General features: G+C 38.0%; 1 protein-coding gene across 1 annotated transcript in view; it reads right to left on the bottom strand.

The window, feature by feature from the left end:
* The window catches only part of SLC10A7 (solute carrier family 10 member 7), a 182,072-nt gene that overhangs the window by 38,359 nt on the left and 123,902 nt on the right, over positions 1–19,811 (bottom strand). The window contains exon 7 of the mRNA XM_089525724.1: positions 11,537–11,620. Within this exon, the coding sequence (XP_089381850.1) occupies positions 11,537–11,620 (84 nt within the window). The remainder of the gene's footprint in view (positions 1–11,536; positions 11,621–19,811) is intronic.

The following is a 19,811-nucleotide window of genomic DNA, read 5'->3' as shown; positions in this document are numbered from 1 at the left end:
TATCTGCCAGGGCTGGCAGCTTTTTTGCAGTGATTTAGTCCAAATCAATGTATTGATGCAGCCGACTTCATAGGTGTATAAAGTTGCTCTGAATAGAATTAACTATATAACATTTCCATGGCTAGAGATCAGCTGTAAAATACTATTTGTGGATGTCGTTATTGCTAGAAAAAGTGGTGACTTGGGTAGAATATGGCATTTTTATACCTACGTTTTTCAAACTTAGAATATTTCCAATTCCATTCCTCTAAGGCTTCAGAGGAAAATAAAGAGTTTATTTGAATCCACCACCTCTTCGTCACTCAACTCCAGGTACAACTATTTCAACAGTGAAATAACTAAAGACATGAAGACATCTTTTGGGGAAGAAACTGTAAACATTCAGAGGGAGAGGGGGGAAAACTGCTTTCCCCAAGTGAAAAATGGCTTACAGGATATTTTCTTTTAGAATGATAATATTTAGCACAAAGTGTTCTTATATTTATTCCTTCCACGCCATTTCTAAAAGGTTTGCAGTATGCAGACTTTTAGGTAAGACTATGCAAAATTTCTGGCATTACTGCAATTCTTGGTTTTGGTTTCCCTTTCTCAGCTCTTTTTATGGGAATGAATGACTCATGACTGCTTGACACTATGGAGGATTAGAGGAAACATTTTTTTTGTTGTTTATTAATATTGAGTGTTTATGTTTATTGGGTTTTTCCATGCTTATCATACACTGGCAAAACCAAAGAAGATCCACAAAGTTCAGTGGTTCTTTACAGCTGAGAACATTATAACTGCAATTTAATAGAAAACAGATGTAAACACTATTTCAATTTGCAATTTTCTGAATAAAATGTACTTTTTAATATGCCAAACATTATAAATTTATGCCAAACTAACTTAAACATACTGACCAACATCATCCGCAGCTACGTTGGCAAATGCAAAAGAATCTACTTCCATGGTGCTGCAGATTGGGCTGCTGGGAAATTATGACTGCCGTGCTCTCTTGGTTGTGGTGTCTGTTTAGATGGGCAGCTGGTGAGATTCCTCAGAGTCCTGCTGCAGCTGCTTGTCTCAACATGCTGCAATCATCATCTTCCAGCACCCTAATCTGCAATGCCCCAAAATGCTTCAGTTGGGGTGATGTCTGGCTTAAACAGTAGATCCTTTTAATGACCATAAACATGAATCCCAAAAGTTAAAAAAATAAAGTTCAGTTTATCATCTAAATACTGAACAAGATGTCAACCAATGTACTTTATGTTCCTAAAATAACAAAATGACTCTTAATCTGTAAAGGTTAATATAGCATTCCGCCCCCATTCCCCCTCAATTGGTTTAACCTTTTCTTGAAAAACAAACTATAAATCCCCCCCTCCCCATTTCCCCCATGGCATCAAAATGGCTGGATATTTTACATCTCTAAAAATAACTAGAAATGTAAATCTTTGCTTGTTTCATTTTTAGACACACAGTCAAAACATCATTGCAAAAATATTTTTCCTGTCGTGTGTCAGTAAGTTTTCCCATATTTTGCTCATTTTTTAAATGCGAATTTCCAAAAGATTGTGAAAAACCCATTTTTTTAAAAAAAAATTTTTTTTGCTACTGATGCTGTTGTTGGGGGGGGGGAGTAATGTCAAAAGTCTTTTCACTTTACCATAAATTCATGTTTGTTGACAATTATTTTCAGAGGACATCTTAAATTGTTGAGATGCCCTCTTTGGTCAAAAATGGGAAAATTTTAAACTAAATAAGTAAATATGTATGTGTTAAACTAACTGAAGGCAGCTGGGGAGGAGCTCCTGGTTCCAACTTTGCATCAGGAAAGCCAGGGGCACATTTACACTATACAACTATAGCATTATGACCTCATTAACTGCCATGACTGCATCCTATGAATCCCAGGATTGTAATTTGGTGAGGCACACGACATCTTCAACTGAGAATTCTAAGCTTCCCCAAACTGCAAATTCCAGAATTCCATAGGCTGGAGCTATGGCACTTAAAGTGGAATCACAGCACTGTAACTGTGTAGTGTGAAAGGGCTCCAGGTGGCTCCTAAGGCCAGGAGTGCCTTTGCTTGGCTTTGGTTGAGGTACTGTCTGCATCCCTTCATAGGGAGCTCAAATGTGACCAAAGCGGCTCATGTCTTAATTATCTCCCTTATCAAAATTGCCATAATGCCCTCCACAGGGCCTGCCCTTAAAAAGTGGGGAGAAGCTACAGCTAACACAAAAAGCATCAGTCAGACTGTTGTCAGGTGCCCATTTTGGAGACCACATATGACTAGTTTGTACTAATTGCACTGGTTTCCAATCTGCTTCTGAGCTGAATTCAAGGCTGGTTTCAATATACAAAGCCTTAATCAGCAGGAGACCATCCCTCTCATATGAACCTGCCTAAAATATGAGACTTTCAGCTGATGCCCTGTTGCATGTCCCAGCACAACAACACCAGAGTACATCTCTCATTTTCCAGCAAGTCATGTTTTTTTCTCCCTCTCAACATTCTCTCACATGTCCCATCATGCCAAGAATACACAGAATATGATGAAAGTTTAAAACAAGACTTTCTCTGTAGTGGCCCCTAGCTGTAGTAATCCCTGCAAAGGAAGACAGCCTAGTTCCATCCAAGAATACTCTTTCATAAGGCCTTTGATCCTTAAATGTAGGAGTTGTTTTTCTGAATATTTTAATTGTGTTTGCTTATAAAGTTGTTTCAGTCTTTCACTGCACATCTAGTTTTAGAAGAGAGCTGGATATATATCTTCAATGTCAACATTCTCTGAAGATGCCAGCCACAGTTGCTGGAGAAACATCAGGAATAAACTCTTCTAGAACATGGCCACATAGCTCAAAAAACCCACAAAAAACTATGGATGCCGGCCATGAAAGCCTTCGACTTCACAAATTAAAATAATAAATAAATAAAGGTAGAATCCTCTCAGAGATGGGGGACTATGAATGATTGATTATAAACATAAACATTCAGTATACATCTCCATGTACATTCTTTTCTATTCTTAAAAAAAAAAAGCCTAGTAAAGTAGGTCAGTGTTATTATCTTCACAGGGAAACTGAAGATGAAGGTTTAGACTACTTCATAGGGCACAGATGAGATCGAACTAGAGACACCACAACTATCTGCAATAAGCGTTCTCCAAAAGGAAGAACTCTTGGGTCTCTTTTGTGGAGGGGCACTGAATCTCACTCGAAGTAAGAAAAGCAAACTGTTGTCACCTCAAATTTCTCTTGCAGGCAAAAGAGACAAGAAAGAAGACAAACTCTTCCTTTCTCATTTTGGAAACAGCTCCTCTTCTTCCCATTTGCTTTGCCCACCATATACTCTTTGTATTCTGAGAATGGTTATACCTTTGTCACAAACCCTTGCAACAAGTAAAGGTGAGGTACTGTATATGGTCAATGTAAAAAGGCATCTGAGGCCACTGAGCAAGAGAGTGTTAAGATTGCTGCATTTATGTATTATTGATGTATATGCATTATTTATATGCCACCTTTCCAACAAGTTGATTGAAAAAAGACATTCTGTCTACCTGTTTCTACCTGAGAGCTTAACTTCACATTACATGCAAACACACATAATTGAACCATGATGAGCCTTGTATTTGAGGGGGAAAATAGTTCAGGAGAGGATATTGTAGAGAACAGAAATGGAAGTGGGGGGATACTTCTGTTTCATATACAGTTGGCCCTCCGTTTTCGCAGGGGATCTGTTCTGGACACCCCCAGTGAAAACAGAGGGTTGCGCATATTCAAGACCGATAGGCTTGAATGGGAAGCACCCCGTGCGCGCGCCCCATTGCAAATAGCAGAGGTCGCCCCTCTGCGGATTTTCGAGGTTGTGGATCTCAGATCCACGAGTTAGGAGGGGCGACTGTATCCCCTTCTGAACTGACTTTTCCTGAAATAAGAAGACAACAGACACACATACTCAACATACAGCCAGACCGTGCAATCTTCTCTATCTAGAGCTGTCTCAACTGTATTGTAAACTTGTTTCACTGGGATGCTTGCAATACTGTTTACTTTTTATTAAAACTACATCAGTACAGATAACTGCACTGGTGCTATCAGTAGTAAGATAAGCAACACACACAGAGTCTGACATTACAGGTAGACCCATTAGACCCACTAAATAAAGAAACTGTACTATATTATATACTTTATCTATTCTCAACTACATACCTGTTAAAACATGTACAAGAGAACACTGGTATATGTCTTTTCCACCTCTTATGCCCCACCCCAACACCAGGTTCATTTGCAAACCCAGATGTAGAGACTTTACTTGTGCTCTGCTGAATACCTATTGAGTAGTATTGTAGAATACAATATAATATCAAGTATATATTAATTGGTTCCAGTAAGAAGCCAACATGTTGAAGAGGTAGAGTAAATTCAGCCTACAATATTTCAGAGGGGAAATCTCAAAATTCCTTCATAAAACACCTGGGGTCATGCTGCAAATCAAATGCTGACTCTGTAGATAAAGGTCCATGGATGTCACACAGGATTCACTGGTAAGATAGGTTTTTTAAGCTTGCTGGATTCTAGGCCTTGCAAAGATCTGGCTTTTCAACTACTGCTACTATTATTGCTACCACCTTTGCTACTATTTTTTAAAACTCACTTCAGGCTACTTAATATTCTCCAACTGAAAATTCCAAAGACCTAGCTATGGTTGTTGTGCTCTTTCCTTTGAAAGGAAGGGAAGGGAAGAAGGTGCTAAAACAAAGACAAGGTTTTACATTTGAATTCCTTTGTTGAAAGTTAATATTCTGATGCTACATGTCACTTTCCAAAAGATGGATGTATAAATCTATATCCTTGAAACAGCAGAAGTTCTTGAGTTTTTTGATTTATTCTCTGTCTCTAAGCTTACTGTTTATTTCAGTCATAGTCTTTATACATTGTTGTTGCTGTGTGCCTTCAAGTCCTTTCTGGTTTATGGAGACCGTAAGCGTCTCACAGGATTTTTGGAAGCTGAGAGAATGTGACTCGTCAGAGTCCTAGTCCTATGCTCAAATTACTACATATATACTTATTATAATTTGAAATAGTATACATTATATTTATGTGTTTTTATCAATTATACCTCACACTATGAATAAATGTGACACAAACCAGTATGTCCTTATTTACTTAGCTTTGACTGAGAGGTATCCAATGCTTTTGTCCTTCATTGAAATCACTAAATAATTTGAGGACAATTTTAAAACTTCAGTTCCCTTAACATTAAAAACACCATAATACAATACCACAAAGAAAATCTTTCATGACAGTTTTAGAGTGCACTACATTATATTTTTCTTTGTTTACCTTCCTATCAAGAATTCATCTGTCTGTAGATAAAGTCAAGTGTCAGATAAGAGTGAACTATGGCAAGAATGCTGTTAATCTGTCATCTCAATTTTTCTAAACAGCTTTCCAGCAGTATTGGTCTCCCAGAAGATTACTACTTCTTCCTGAAATTCAGCTGAAGTTGAGCAATAAGCAGGACCACTTTTATATGGATTAAAGTTATAAATATTTCTGAGTCAAAAACATTTCTGAAGATTGGCTGTGTCTTTCTTTGTGACAAAGTATAGCTCAGTATGAGAATTCAGTGGTTCTCAACCTTTACTTCTCCAGATGTTTAGATTTTGACTTAAACAAATTTTAGCCAGCACAGTCTATGTTCAGAGGTTCTGTAGGCTGAGAATCAAAGGTTATGAATAACTGAATTAGAAATACATATGCTGTGGAGAAAGTGCTATGCTTTTTGGCCCCACCTATTCAGCCATGTGCCTATCAAACCTCTTCTGACATAAAGCTTCATCACATGAGAAAAGAAAGTTGAAACAGAGTGGGAGAGTAGCAGCTTTGTCTGTGCCTCTTTGTATGCTAACATAGCACTTTTGTTCTCCTTCCTGAGGGAGATGGTTCTAAATGTGTGCCTTTTGTTTAATGGAATTCTCCAACGTGACAAAAGACACTCTTTTACAACCATCTTCCTTGGGAAGAGAGTGGAAGTGCTATGACAGAGAAGAGAAAAAAGATGCTATTCTCCCACTCCATTTTTGGCTTTCTTTTCTAATGCGATAAAGCTCTTATTGGAGAAGGTCTCAAGCTGGGAGCAAAATGTAACTGTATATATTCATCATGTTGATTAGAATATTACACAATCAGGGTTCTAAATCATGGGGGAAGCTTACAATAGAACTTCTTTGGACTACAGAATCTCCCAGCCAGCAGGAATGGATGATTCTGGGTTAGAGCTGATTCTAGGAGCGGAAGCCCTCAAAGGATAATTTGCCCCTGGCTTTGTAGCTGGCTCTCCTCATTCCTGTGGAAAATAGTGGGGTAGGGCCATGAAGACATCTGCTCTTACCTTCACATAATTCTAACTGCATTAAGACTGAAAGCTCAAATAGAGTTTAAAATTCTGGTAATCCTATGTATCTATATTCAGAAGTAACTGTACTGAGTTAAATGGTATTACTCCCATGTAAGTGTGTGCATGATCCCATCTTTAATTCTGTTATTGGATGTACTTAAATCTTCCTTCAAGTACTTATTCCTCGAGACTGGAAAATCAAGTAATACAGTCGGCCCTTCTTATACACAGATTTTTTATACACGGATTCAAGCATCCATGGTTTGAAAATGTTTTTAAAAAGTATAAATTTCAAATAGCAGACCTTGATTTTCCATTTTTTATAAGGGACACCATTTTTGCTATGTCATTATATTTAATAGGACTTGAGCATCCACGGATTTTGTTATCCACGGGGGATCTTGGAACCAAACCCCAGCATATAACAAGGGCCCACTGCAGTTCTGAAAAAGTGGAATTCGTAACTGACTTTACTGAGTCTTCTTTGTAAACATTAGTATTTGACAAATGGTGGTTGTGCTGCAATGACAAATACTGGCTCTGTAATCCCCAGAGGACCAATTCCCAAACTCTGGGAAATCCTAGGGGCCAACCCCAGGGTCTGAGTTTCTACACCCTTGCTTTAAGTCCTTGCACTCCTCAAAGAAGGAGCACAACCTCAGAAGGGGGATCCAAACTTGAAGCAATCAAAGTTTCAGTTTTGTTTTAGATATGAAGCAGCATAATTATCTGGAGCTTTCTATGGTGCTGCAAATACTGGGATGACCTGCACTACCACCTTCCCTGAAAATTTTGTCAAGGTCAGGACAGGAAATATATATCGGGGAATTATGAGAAATACTTATCAGGGCTGTGAGACTTTCGCTAAGCCCTAAAGGTGTAATGATGATTGATTTTGGGAACTTTAACGCAGTACCCATAGAAACTCACAGAACCACAGCCAGGACTTCTAGCTTCCATGGTATCCATTAAACAATATTTCACTATTATAAAATTAGCTCTTCCATGTATTATATGCTTCCTGCTTTAAAGCTTGGGGGCTAACAGATGAGTGTAAATTTTCAATAGTACATTTGTAAAATTGACTTCCACAGGCCTCTTGTAGAAATTTTGTATCTGAACAGAATGGCTCGATGAACTTAGGGCTGGATGGTGGGTCCCTTCCACTCTAATCCGTACAGCTTAACTTTGTTTCTCTGCCTATATATTTATATTTTAAATTACTGTAATAACTAATTTGAGTTTTAGTTAAGGACCGTTTAATATGAAGCACCCACTTCAGGATGGCAAACAAATTACCAGTGGACAACTAGAGAATGCATGAATGATAATGTACAGACATGGCTTTTATTATTTATTCATAGAGAACAGTGGGTTTTGGTGTGCTGCTTTGAAATATGTTCAAACCAGTAGAATATAATAAAAGCACTGTGAAAATTCTATTTCATTAACTTTTAATCATAAATCACTCTTTAAAATAAAACATAAAATAAAAGTCTGTCACAAGCACTTAAGTCTAGAGAAGTAAGAAGGACAGCAGAAAAGGGAAGGGAAATCTTGCCATGCTGTTCATTTTTCTGCTACCTGTCATTTCCCTGTTAAAAGAGAACAAAACAAGACCACATTCTTTGCCCAGGCTTACAATATATTTTTTAAAATAGGGCAAAGTGGCCTAGAGATGGGTGAAACCAGTGTTTTGTACTGTGCAAAAAATATTTTGCCACCTAGGATACAAAATGTAAAAAATTATCCCAACATCTCTCTGTTGGCTCATGAATAGATGCTATCAGCAATCATCAACAAGCACAGTGTAACCTAGATCTATCTTACATTGAAATAATATAAAAGATTAAAACAAATCCATAGCAAAGCCTCCCCTACGTGAATATTTTTAAAGAGTTTCCATACTGTAATTTATCTAGTGCTGAGCCAAAACAGGAAGGATATTTCAAATATTTTTCACTCCCTATAAAAATTGTTTCCCAAACCAGAAAGGGCATAAAAACTGTTTGCCAAGATGGCAAGTCTGAGACTTAACAAAGGAGCAGGAACTATACTTCAGGCACAAAGCATAACCATTGCAGGTTTTTGAACTGGCATCTTGAGATATGGTTGTGAAAGACTCCTGTCTGAAAACCTGGAGGACATCTACCAGTCAAAGTTAGATAGACTTGGGCTAGATGGAACAACAGTCTAATTCAGCATTTGACCATTGGCCATCCCTTAAACCCATGGTGCTGAACTTATGACATGGGTGCCCTCTCTTGCACGTGAAGCCATTTTTCAGGGTACACGGAGAGACAGGACAACAGAGGAAGAGTAGTAACAGGTGCACGCCTGTTCTTCTTCTTCTCCCACCCTCCTGTGCCTTTACCTGTCTCTCAGGAGATACCTAAAGGCCCGGGAGGGCAGAGAAGAGGGGGAACACGTGCGCACCTGTGCCTCCTCTTCCCCCTGCCCTCCTGGGTCTTCACCTGCCTCCGGGGAAGTCTCGTCCCCCCTAGAGGTTCCTCCTCCCAGCATCATGTAACACCCAGTGCAGGAATGCCTTTGAGTTTCGGCACTTGGTCCCTAAAAGGTTTGCCATAACTGCTTTAAACAAACTGTGTATACTTATCTAGCCAAAGCAGACTCTGTATGGGTATCCAGATCTAAATGTACATCCCCACTTTCATTACTCCATGAACAGATATGAATTACTTACACTTTAACTAGACTTGAATCACTCTGATGTCTTGCAACACAACAATGTAAGTTGAGCAATCCCCAATTTGGAAATCCTTAAACTCCTAAAGCCAAAACTTTTTCTCGCCAGCCTCCAGCTTCTGCGTTCAAGGTGGTGGCTGCAGCACCCTCTCATACATAACACAAGTAGTAAATGAACAAAATGTGAGGCTGGAAAGAGATGAACAAACAGGAGTGCTTCAGTCACTACCTTGAAGGCAGAAGCTGGCAGCAAAAGATACTGAAGAACTGTGGAATGGCATGAATCTACACCTCCCGCATTTCATAAACGCTTTGTTTCTCTCCACCCTCACATCTCTCTCCAGCTTGCAAATATAGTGCAGGTATATACTATGCTACAGAACTTGTATATTCCAAAATTAAAAAATAAACAAACAAAATGCAAAACACCAAAATGCTTCTGGCTTGAAATACCTGAAATAAGGGATACTCAATCTGTAATGGAAAATGGAAATCCCAACACAGCACAAGAAGGCAAGGAATGATACCTGGCTGCCTGGGGAATTATTTATTAATTAAAATATTTCTATCCCTCCCTGTATCTGAAAATCTCAGGATGAGGCACTGATAATAAAAACAACTTAAAACAATCCAACTATTTAAAGTAAGGGCTGTTCGACAGTGGAACACACTCCCTTGGAGTGTAGTGGAGTCTCCCTCCTTGGAGGTCTTTAAGCAGAGGCTGGATGGCCATATGTCGGGGATGCTTTGACTGAGAGTTCCTGCATGGCAGGAGGTTGGACTGGCCCTTGCAGTCTCTTCCAACTCTATGATTTTATGATGCTAAAGCAATTAAACAGCATAAAGTGAAACAGAAGAAAAATCACACAATTCATTATGTCAGAAACACGTTGGGTCCTGAAAACTTGGGCCAAAATCTTAATTTTTAACTTTGCACACAAATGAGGCTAGAGTTGGCAGCATCTGGGATTTCAGAGGGGAGGTATTTAAGAGCTGAGATGTTATGGAAAGGAAGATCTTTTCCTCAGTCTCCATATACTAAATTGTTCTCAATGGTGGGACACAGAGAAAGGGCTCCTCATCAGATCTCAGTGCTCAGACAGATATATATACAGGATGAGGAGTTCATTCAAGCATTAAGGTCTCAAGCCATTTAGGACTTTATATGTCTTCACCAAATATGGAAAAGAACTAAGGTGATTCTTCCCAAAGGGACTTTCCTGTGTCTTTCTAAAGAAGGAATAGAACAAAATTTGTCTGGTGGGATGACTATGGCTCAAATCAAGTGGAAACACCTTCCACACCCAGCATCAAAGTCTACCCCATTGACAGCAGGTTTGTCCAACCTTCTGTGTACCATTTTTTAAAAAATATTTTATTTAGAATAAAGTATAACAATCTATGAAGAATAAAGAGAGAAGAAAAAAAATAGAAACCCTAAAACAACATATACCTCCACTAAACATTAGAAATACATATCGACATTTGACATACACACATATACACACATATATTTACATAAGATCATTGACATCACTGTCCTTCTAGTTATACTTCCTTTACATTTTGATATTTACCGCATGTTGTAAATTACTTATTTACTCCATATATACAACCTATATTAATAATACATTCTCATGGTGATATACAAATTCCACAGTTTAATATCAACCGTAACTATTATTCAATTGTATATTTTACCCTTTTCCTCAGATGTTTTTAGAACACTCCATTCTTTTTCAAAACTTTCTTTAGATTTTCCCTTTAGTAAAGCAGATAATATATCCATACTTCTGGCTTCATAAATTCTAATCAGCCATTCTTCGATAGTTGGGTTATCCAGTATTTTCCAATATTGTGCAAACAATATTCTTGCACACGTAACCATATATAGAATGATTCTATTCAATTTTACATTTTTTACATTATTAGTCATGTTCAGTAAGAATAACTCTGTGTACCATTTTTGGAAGACCAGCCGTGGAGAAGAGATTGAATGGGCTATTTGGATCCAACTCACAGGATTTTGAACATCAAATGGGGAATTTATAACAGTCATATTTTGAATATATATATTTTAATTAGCCTAGACTTAAATGTTTTTTAATTTCTATTTTTTGAGGCAGAAACAACTCACCTTTCTGATGTTTCCAGTTTATTTAAAGCAAACTCTCTTTTTCCAGCCTTGTATCTGGAATATCATTTCCTTCTTTAATTTATGTTCACAACTCTGATTTTGATATGTAATAGCATAGGTTTGTGGAGAGTGAGGGACAGTTGCTCAGCCTCAACTAAAATAATGTGGCTTTGGGGAGCAGAATGGTGTCATCTCCCTGTTATTAAACTTCACTATTCAGAGGCCTTTTCCTAGGAGACAGATTCCCTTATTTTGCAGTCCACCTACAACATGCTGAAATATAGGATATATATTTTAACAACATACCTGTCCAATTATGAGTGGAACAACAACGGTCATGAACAGCTGTGAGAATATAGATGAGAAAGGCACAGAGGATGAGGATCCAAGCTGGAAGAGAACATGAATGCATAATGTTAAAATGGAATTTTAGCTAATGAACCACCACCTCGAACAGTTCTGACTATTTTGAGGTATAAAACATAAAACAGTTCAAATAAGATTTATTTGTACACTTAAAGTAACATCAAGTACAAAACACAATGCAACTGTAGGAATAAGTAAATAACTGCCTTAATTTTACAAATTTCTATATTGTTACCATATAATCATATAACAATATCCCAAGCAGTACAGTACACAACCAATATACAGTCTTGACCACACTAAGGACTTGGATGATGCCTTCCTGGAACAGATTAACAAACAAATATTTACTGATATTTATTGGAAGTCAAACTCTGCCAAGAATAAAAAGGTCCAACAAATTCCTCACTTGCCTTGCAGACAATGTTGTTGTCCAGAGGGTGGAAGAGATAACAAGAGGATTAGCTATTTTAGATCTGATTCTAACCAATAGTGATAACCTTGTTAATGGGTTGGGATCCTTAGCTGGGAGTGACCATGTTCTTCTGGAATTTGTTATACAGCAGAAAGGAGAAGCCAAGTGTAGTCAGACACACATCCTATAGTTTGAGAAAGCTGATTTCAGTAAACTTAGGGAAAGTCTGGGTGCTTTCCTGTGGTCAGGAATACTAAAGGAAAAGAGATGGGAGTTTCTTAAAAAGTGTATTATTGAAGACATAATTTCAAACAATTCCACTGAAGAGGAAAAATAGGAGATTACTAAAAACAAAACAAAACAAAAAAAAAACCAGGATAGATGTCTAAAGAGCTTTCATCAGAGCGAAGATTTGGAAATGGAAAATGGGGAAATGGCCCAGATGAATTCAAACATCTTTGGTCCATGCCCTGAGGGCTAGGTATGTTTAGTCTGGAGAAAGGAAAGTTAAAAAGTCACAGCATAGCCATGGTTAAATATTTGAAAAAGTGTCATACTGAGGATGGAGCAAACTTGTTTTCTGCTGCTCCAGAGATTAGGATACAGAGCAATGGATGCAAGCTACAGGAAAAGAGATTCCACTTCAACATTAGGAAGAACTTCCTAACAGTGAGAGCTGTTCAACAGTAGAATATGCTGCCTCAGAATATGGTGGAGTCTCCTTCTTTGGAGGTTTTTAAACAGAAGCTGGATGGCCATCTGTCAGAGGTGCTTTCACTGTGAGCTCCTGCATGGCAGGGGGTTGGACTGGGTGGTCCTTGTGGTCTCTTCCCACTCTATGATTCAGTGAGAGCAGTTTGACAGTAGAATATGCTGCCTCTGAGTGTGATGAAGGCTTCTTCTTTGGAAGTTTTAAAACAGAGACTGGGGCGGGATACATACCGCCATTTAGTACGTATAGGATACGTACTAGGGTTAGGAAGGGGCGGTGCTTCCGCACCCCCTAACCCTAGTACGTATCCTATACGTACAAGATGGCGGCGCCCCTTCCACATGGGCGCCGCCATCTTTACGTATCGGACGCTGAGCGTCCGTATGTGTCGCAGCCTTTATGACGTAGCGAGTGCACCCCTGGCGCCTCGCTACGTCACAAACGCGACTGAAAAAGAAGCTTCATTTTGGAGCTTCTTTTTCGGTCCGCGCGGGAGCAGCGCCGTCTGAAGGCTCCGGCTCCCCCACGGATCTACCGGCGGCGGCGGCAGACCGCCGCAAAGCGGCAGTTTGTACCCCGCCTGGATGATCATATGTCAGGAGTGCTTTGTGTATTCCTGCATGACAGGGGGTGAGGCCGACATGATGGCCCTTGTGATCTCTTCCAACTCTATGATTCTACATAATCATTTTCAAGAAATGTCTTTCAAGACCAACTGCTCTGTAATACTCCCACTACAAACAAGTACTGAATAGGGATGTTTGGGAAAGGAACGGGGAATGAGTTGTTTCTTCCCAGCAAGATCTCCTAGGAAGCCTAGGCTCTTTGGACAAATCCCACAACATGCATGGAATACATCAAATAGGATGTCAGTACTGATAGTTTACTCATATGGATAATCATTATTAACATAGGTATACTTTATCATGACTGCCATAGGAAGGGATAGGAATACATTTATGGAATGAATGTTAACATTAAAGGCACTTTTCTCAGCACAGTGTTTTTTGAGCATTTTAATTTCTGGAAATGGAAATTGAGCATTTCAATTTCTGGGCTTCTCCCAAACAGAATCAGTTGTTTTTAGTTATGGCTGCTGAAATCATTAGTATGATTTATTTCTAATCCATTTTACATAAAAGTGAAAACACCAAAAGATATAATATATTGGTTCTTGGTCATACTTCTCAAAGAACCAATGTTTAACTGAAGAATGAGTTGTAAACATTTCACAGAGAGGTTGTATAACAAAGTATGCTCAGTAAATACGAATATTAGACGTTTATGCATAAGACAGGAAAGCTGTCTGTTGCCAGAGTCTAAAAATTCATATTGCACAAATTAAGGCTGCTGATGCTGGCCTGGGCCCTTCAGTAATCTTGGAAAATGGACAAAGCCAAACTACAGACTTGCTAGCTGTCCCCGCTGCTGAACAAGGGAATGGTTCCACTGACTGAGAGCAATTACTGCTTAACTGTCTTGTCCACCTCCGCTGAATGGAGACACTGTCAAACTGTCTTGAACCATTTAGTGGTGTACAGGTAGGGTTGCCATAATTCTCTACCACAAACCTCCAATACTCTTAATACAATCTGTTGGCAGAACTGTTTTACCAGCTCGTATCTTCTGGCAGAAGATACAAAACAGGGTCTACAGGAATGTTCTTCAAGTTGCATTTTGGCAGGATGGTTGATTTAGTCTTCCTCTTTAGATTTACTCTAGTTTTTGATACTGTTATTAGGTCTTTGCCAGTCTGCTCCTGGACTTGTTTTTGCAGAGAGAATGGAGCTTCTCCATCTTCTGCTTCCAATTATGTAATCTATTTGATATTTGTATTGTCCATCAGGTGATGTATATATAGTTGCTTCTTTGGTTGCTTGAGGAATGTGTTTGTGATGAACAAACTGTTGGCCTAAAAAAAATCAGTCAGTAGCTCTCATGCTTCATTTCCTGATCTTAGGCCAAATTTTCCTAAAGTCTTTGATTCTGCTGTTTCCTATTTTTGCATTCCAAATAAGATACAGTGCAACAAATAAATGTTGAATAATGTACCATCAACTGCTTACTAAGCATTTACCCTAAATTAGTTGCAGTGAGATGCAGGAAGATTAGAAATGATAGCTGAAACTTTTGCAATGATTTCTTTGTATATTTAAGAAATCTGAAACTATACTCAAAACAGGCAAATGCTAAAATGCTGGCTAGGTATTGACCAAATGTGCAATATTACAACTCATATTTCCCTCTGCATCTTTTCATATTCCCCTCCACTTCATGCAATCAAATATGAGTAAGCCTTTATTCTAAGAATAGTGCAAAATCCCACAGTTCATGCTATTACTGCCAAAATGATTGATAGAATTTAAAAGATTTGAACAAAAGTGACTGAATATTATCAAGAAGAAGAAAAAAGCTGAAGAAGCAGAAAATGTGTATAAATCCTGGGTACATTACACAGGACAGCAAATATTGAAGTAGGAGATGACAGACACACAGAGATTAGCGATTTTTAAAAAAAGGGGGACATTAGCTCTGAAAAGTTTCTTTTCAGCATGACATTTTACTGATTTTACTCTGTACCTTGTTTTGTTTCCTTGCTGCTTTTATCAGTGTGAGCTAAACCTATATTTATATTAATTACAATTTCTCCAAGATTCTATCACATTATAGCATGACTGAAGAATAGAAAAGTGGTTTGGGTGAAAAAGGTTTTCTTATGAACACTTCTGGCTAAATTTGGAGCAAGGCAGTAAAATTTTAGCCCTCCCAGTTTTTCAGAAGGCAGAGAAGAAATGCTTACTCACATTGGCAGGAAACTGTTAGGTAATTTTTTTAAAACTGCCATCTTTTAGTGTGTTTTTTTGCCCGGTGTTCCTTGCAGCAACATCTCCAAGGCACTTGGAAGTTAGCTTTTGGGTCTACAACTCTCAGAGTCAAGAAGTTGTAGTTCAAAAAATCAGTACCATGGCATGAAGTAGTACAGAACAAAATCACCTAAATCTATTCCCATTCATAGAATACGGTGTAACCTTTCTCAAGTGATGTTTTAAAGTACAAATGTTCACTTTCTACATATGAGTTAGTGGTAACACCTTCCTTGGGTTTCTAACATGCCCATATTCTTACATATATGAAAGAAATGTAACTGGGTTTTAATGTTGGGAACAAAGGTTCAGTAACACATTATTAGAAGAAACATAAGCAAGTGACATTGGCATATAGTTTTTAAAATTAAACTGATTGGAAAATACAGTCTGTTAAGTAAAATTAGGATTACTTGTAGTCTCAACAATTCCATCAGCAAGTTAAAAGAATGTAATAATTTTTTTTTCTTAAAAGGAATCAATCTAATATTCAGTCACAGTTTTCTTTGCAAAAATACATTCTTCATTTAATGCCATTCATTTAAGATATTACATTATTTATGCAAAATGGATAATTTATTATAAGTATTCATTCTTCCCTTTGTGTACTTGAACATTTCTTTAGCAAGTTAGTTAGTGCTACTCATTTTACATTAACAAGCATGTGAAAGTAAAGAGGCTCAAACCATTAAATGCTGTCAGGAATTAATTTTGTACAAATTGGGGCAAAATGTAAACTCTGATCAATAAGTGTAAAGCTATCTTGAGGGGGAAATCCTTGTCTTATTAAATTATACATATAAATTAATATACTCATTATTGTTGCTACTTTGGAGATTTGAGAGAACAGCACAGAATAGGAAGCAGAAGTAAAAGACATGGCTTCTGGGCCTGGTTTTAGTCAGGAAGCAAGGTTTAAATGATAATAAGGTTAGAAAAAAAACCCAGTTGTTTTTTTAAAAACAATAACAACATTTTTTCCATTAATATGTAGGTCTACATCAACATAGGACTAATCCAGAAAATTAAGTATCAAAATGCAGTTCAGATGTTATGGCCACTAGCTGAAATAATAATTGTTCTTTTGAAAAGTGCTCTTTTAAAGCAAGTTGTTTTGGTTGAACTTAGGTTAATAGAAAGATTTGTTTTTGAATAGTATTTCTTGCACTATAAAATAAAGTGATTTAAAATAAGCAACTGGCACTGGATACTGGTCTAGCAACGAACAACTGCCAATACACAGTTAAAGTTAAAATGTTTAAATTCAAACAGTCGTTGTTCCAGTAAGAGGGTTAGGAAAATAGTAATAACAGACTTAAATATATATGCATAATCAATTTTCAAAACCACCAGTATTTTTAAAGTCATTTGAAACTAACCTGGTTTAAACCAACCAACCTTGGATAATAATAAATAATTATTTAATTTATGGAGTTATGTTGATGCATATGCAGCATTTCTGTACAGTATGTATTTCCCATTCCCATCAGTAACCAATACAAGAGATTCAGTACCAAATGAGATCCCATCTCCTTCACCTAACTATCAGTTTCTACTACTGAGATTATCAGAGGTAGAGAAATCAACAGCTGTTCCTCTAGTGCTTAGATCCAGCTTTAGCAACGGGAGAATTACTATCTCCCATGCAGATGTGAAAGGCTTCTAAGAAGACAAAGTAAATTCTAAAACAGGGTAGGTAACAGTGGCTTCTGTGCTTTTTTTTTTTTTTTTTTTGGATTGCAAGTTCCATCAGCCCTAGCCAGTACAACGAACAGTGAAGAATTATAGGCAGTGCAGTCCAAAAACCTCTCAGGGACACAGTTATCCATGTCTCGCATAAAAAGGGAATACTATTTCAGAGGGATACTGAGAAGGTGGAATGTGTCCCGAGGAGGGTGACCAAAATAGTAAAGGGTATGGAAACAATCCTACAAGGAAAGAGTAAGGAAGCTGAGTAGGTTTATTCCGGAGAAGAGAGGACTGATATACAGTTGATCCTCCGCTTTTGTGAAGTATCTATTCCCCCCCCCTAAAATGGAGGCTTGTGCATATTTAAGCCCCATAGGCTTGAATGGGGCACACCCCTGTGTGCGTGGACCATTGAAAATAGCTGAGGTCGCCCCTCTGCAGATATTCAAGGTCGTGGACCTCAGATCCGCAAGTTAAGAGGGGCAATTGTAATAACAATCTCCAAATATGTTGAGAGCTGTTATGGGAAATATGGGACAAGTTCCCCCCCCCCCCCTGCTACTCCAGATGATAGACCAATGAATTCAAACTACAAGAAAAGAGATTCCACCTAAACTTTAGAAGGAATTTCCTGGCAGTAAAAACTTTTCAGCAGTGGAATAGACTACCTTGAAAGGTGGTACATTCTTGATGAAGATTTTTAAAGCAGTTGGATGGTCAACAGTCAGGATTATTGTTTTAGCTGTGGATTCTTGCACTAGCTTACAAAATCATAAAAGTATGCTGAAGGCTCTATTTAGATCAGCTTATGGAATGCATTTTGGGGAAGAAATATAAGGCAATTGCATGACAAGCAGTGATGAGAAGGGCAGAAGTGTGAGAGACCCCGACAATACAACACATAGCGAAAATACTGGAGTTGAAATGGCCACAGCTTTATTACTTACAACTGTTAGAACTTTGGTGCAGCACTAGGCCTGGATCCAGGCATTAGATACTCTGCTAGCTGACCTATGAACATGCGTCCATGCCATCCTGACTGATGGGGGAACCCACAGGATGACAGTAACTGGGACTCAGCCAGATAAAAGTTGCTGCATGTTTTCCTCACCATCTAGGGGTAAGGTGGGTGACCGTAATAGAATTACAAGTTAAAGAAATGGATGTTATTCTGGAATTTGTAGCTTGTTGTGGCACAAGAGCTCTCTGATAGGGTGGGCTAAATATCTCACAAAACTATAAATCCCAGAATTCTATAGCATTGAGCCATGGCAGTTAAAGCAGTGTCAAACAGCATTAATTCTGTAGTGTTGATACAGCAATTAAGGTATTAATGTCATCACTGTTATCTTTGAAAACAATCATGTAGAAAACAGCTTATTTAATTTGTGTTTTGTTTGTCAAAATGGCAAAAATAATTAAAGTAATGACAAGCAATTGGAAAGCATTTCCCTCATTACATGGTGCTATGACATGAACATGTTTCCAAGGAAAATCTATCTTCCTTTAATATGTTTTAATTATCCCTAATTTACTTTAATTAAAAAAATTTATAATGCTGAATTTTGAGGCTTAGACCAGTTCCTTACAAACATTGTCAAGAGCAGTCCTAATTCAGGGGGAAATAATGAATATATTCTGAAGTGTGCTAAAGATAGCACTGGCAGGCCATGAGTAAAAAGATAGCAACAAGGAAGGCCATTCAGATTCTTCTTCTCCTGCTCCTGATTCTTTTGAGAATTTCTGGATTTGAACTGGTTACTTCTGCATTTGATCTGCTGATTTCTGATCTGGTCAGTCAACTCTATGCACTGTGACAGCAGGGTGAGCAGTGGTGAAGGTGCACAACCCACTGTAAAGATTATGCCTAAGGCATTATGCCTTCCAAAATTTGGAAATGACGTTGCTTATACAGATCAAATATATTTTATCAAGAATTCTGAAATCTGAAATATTCCAAAATTGTCCACATGGATGATTGAGATAGTGACACTTTTGCTTTCTGATGTTTCAGTGTACAAAGACTTTGTTTCATGCACAAAATTATTTAAAACATTATGCATAAAATTACCTCCAGGTTATGTTTTTATAAGGTGTATATGAAACATCAGTGAATTTCATGTTTAGACTTGGGTCTCATCTCTAAAATATCTGCTTATGTATATACAGTCGTCCCTCCAGATTCACTGACTTCCCATTTGGGGTTTTGAATTCCGTAGACGGGAAGCCAGGAGGGACAAAATGGCGTGTGCACCAATGGTGTGCATGCAGGGCCACACACTGGATCACACAGCCATTAAAAACAATGGGGCTCTAATATTTGCAGTTTTTCCGATTTGCGGGGTGGTGATGGTCTGGAATGGATCCCCCATGAATTGGGACAACTGTACAAATATTTCAAAATCCTAATTAAAAAATAAATAAATCCCAAACACTTCTGGTTACAAGCATTTTGGATAAGGGAGACTCAATCTGTATTAGAGATTATGTAGTTTCTGGTAAGTGACATACTACATTATTACCACTTGCTTTGGC

Source organism: Sceloporus occidentalis, unplaced genomic scaffold (assembly GCF_023333645.1).
Source record: "Sceloporus occidentalis isolate IW3139 unplaced genomic scaffold, rSceOcc1.0.p SCAF_5, whole genome shotgun sequence".
NCBI classification, from domain to species: Eukaryota; Metazoa; Chordata; class Lepidosauria; order Squamata; family Phrynosomatidae; genus Sceloporus; species Sceloporus occidentalis.
The sequence above is the reverse complement of the archived record's forward strand: the minus strand, read 5'-3'. Positions and strand labels throughout refer to the sequence as shown.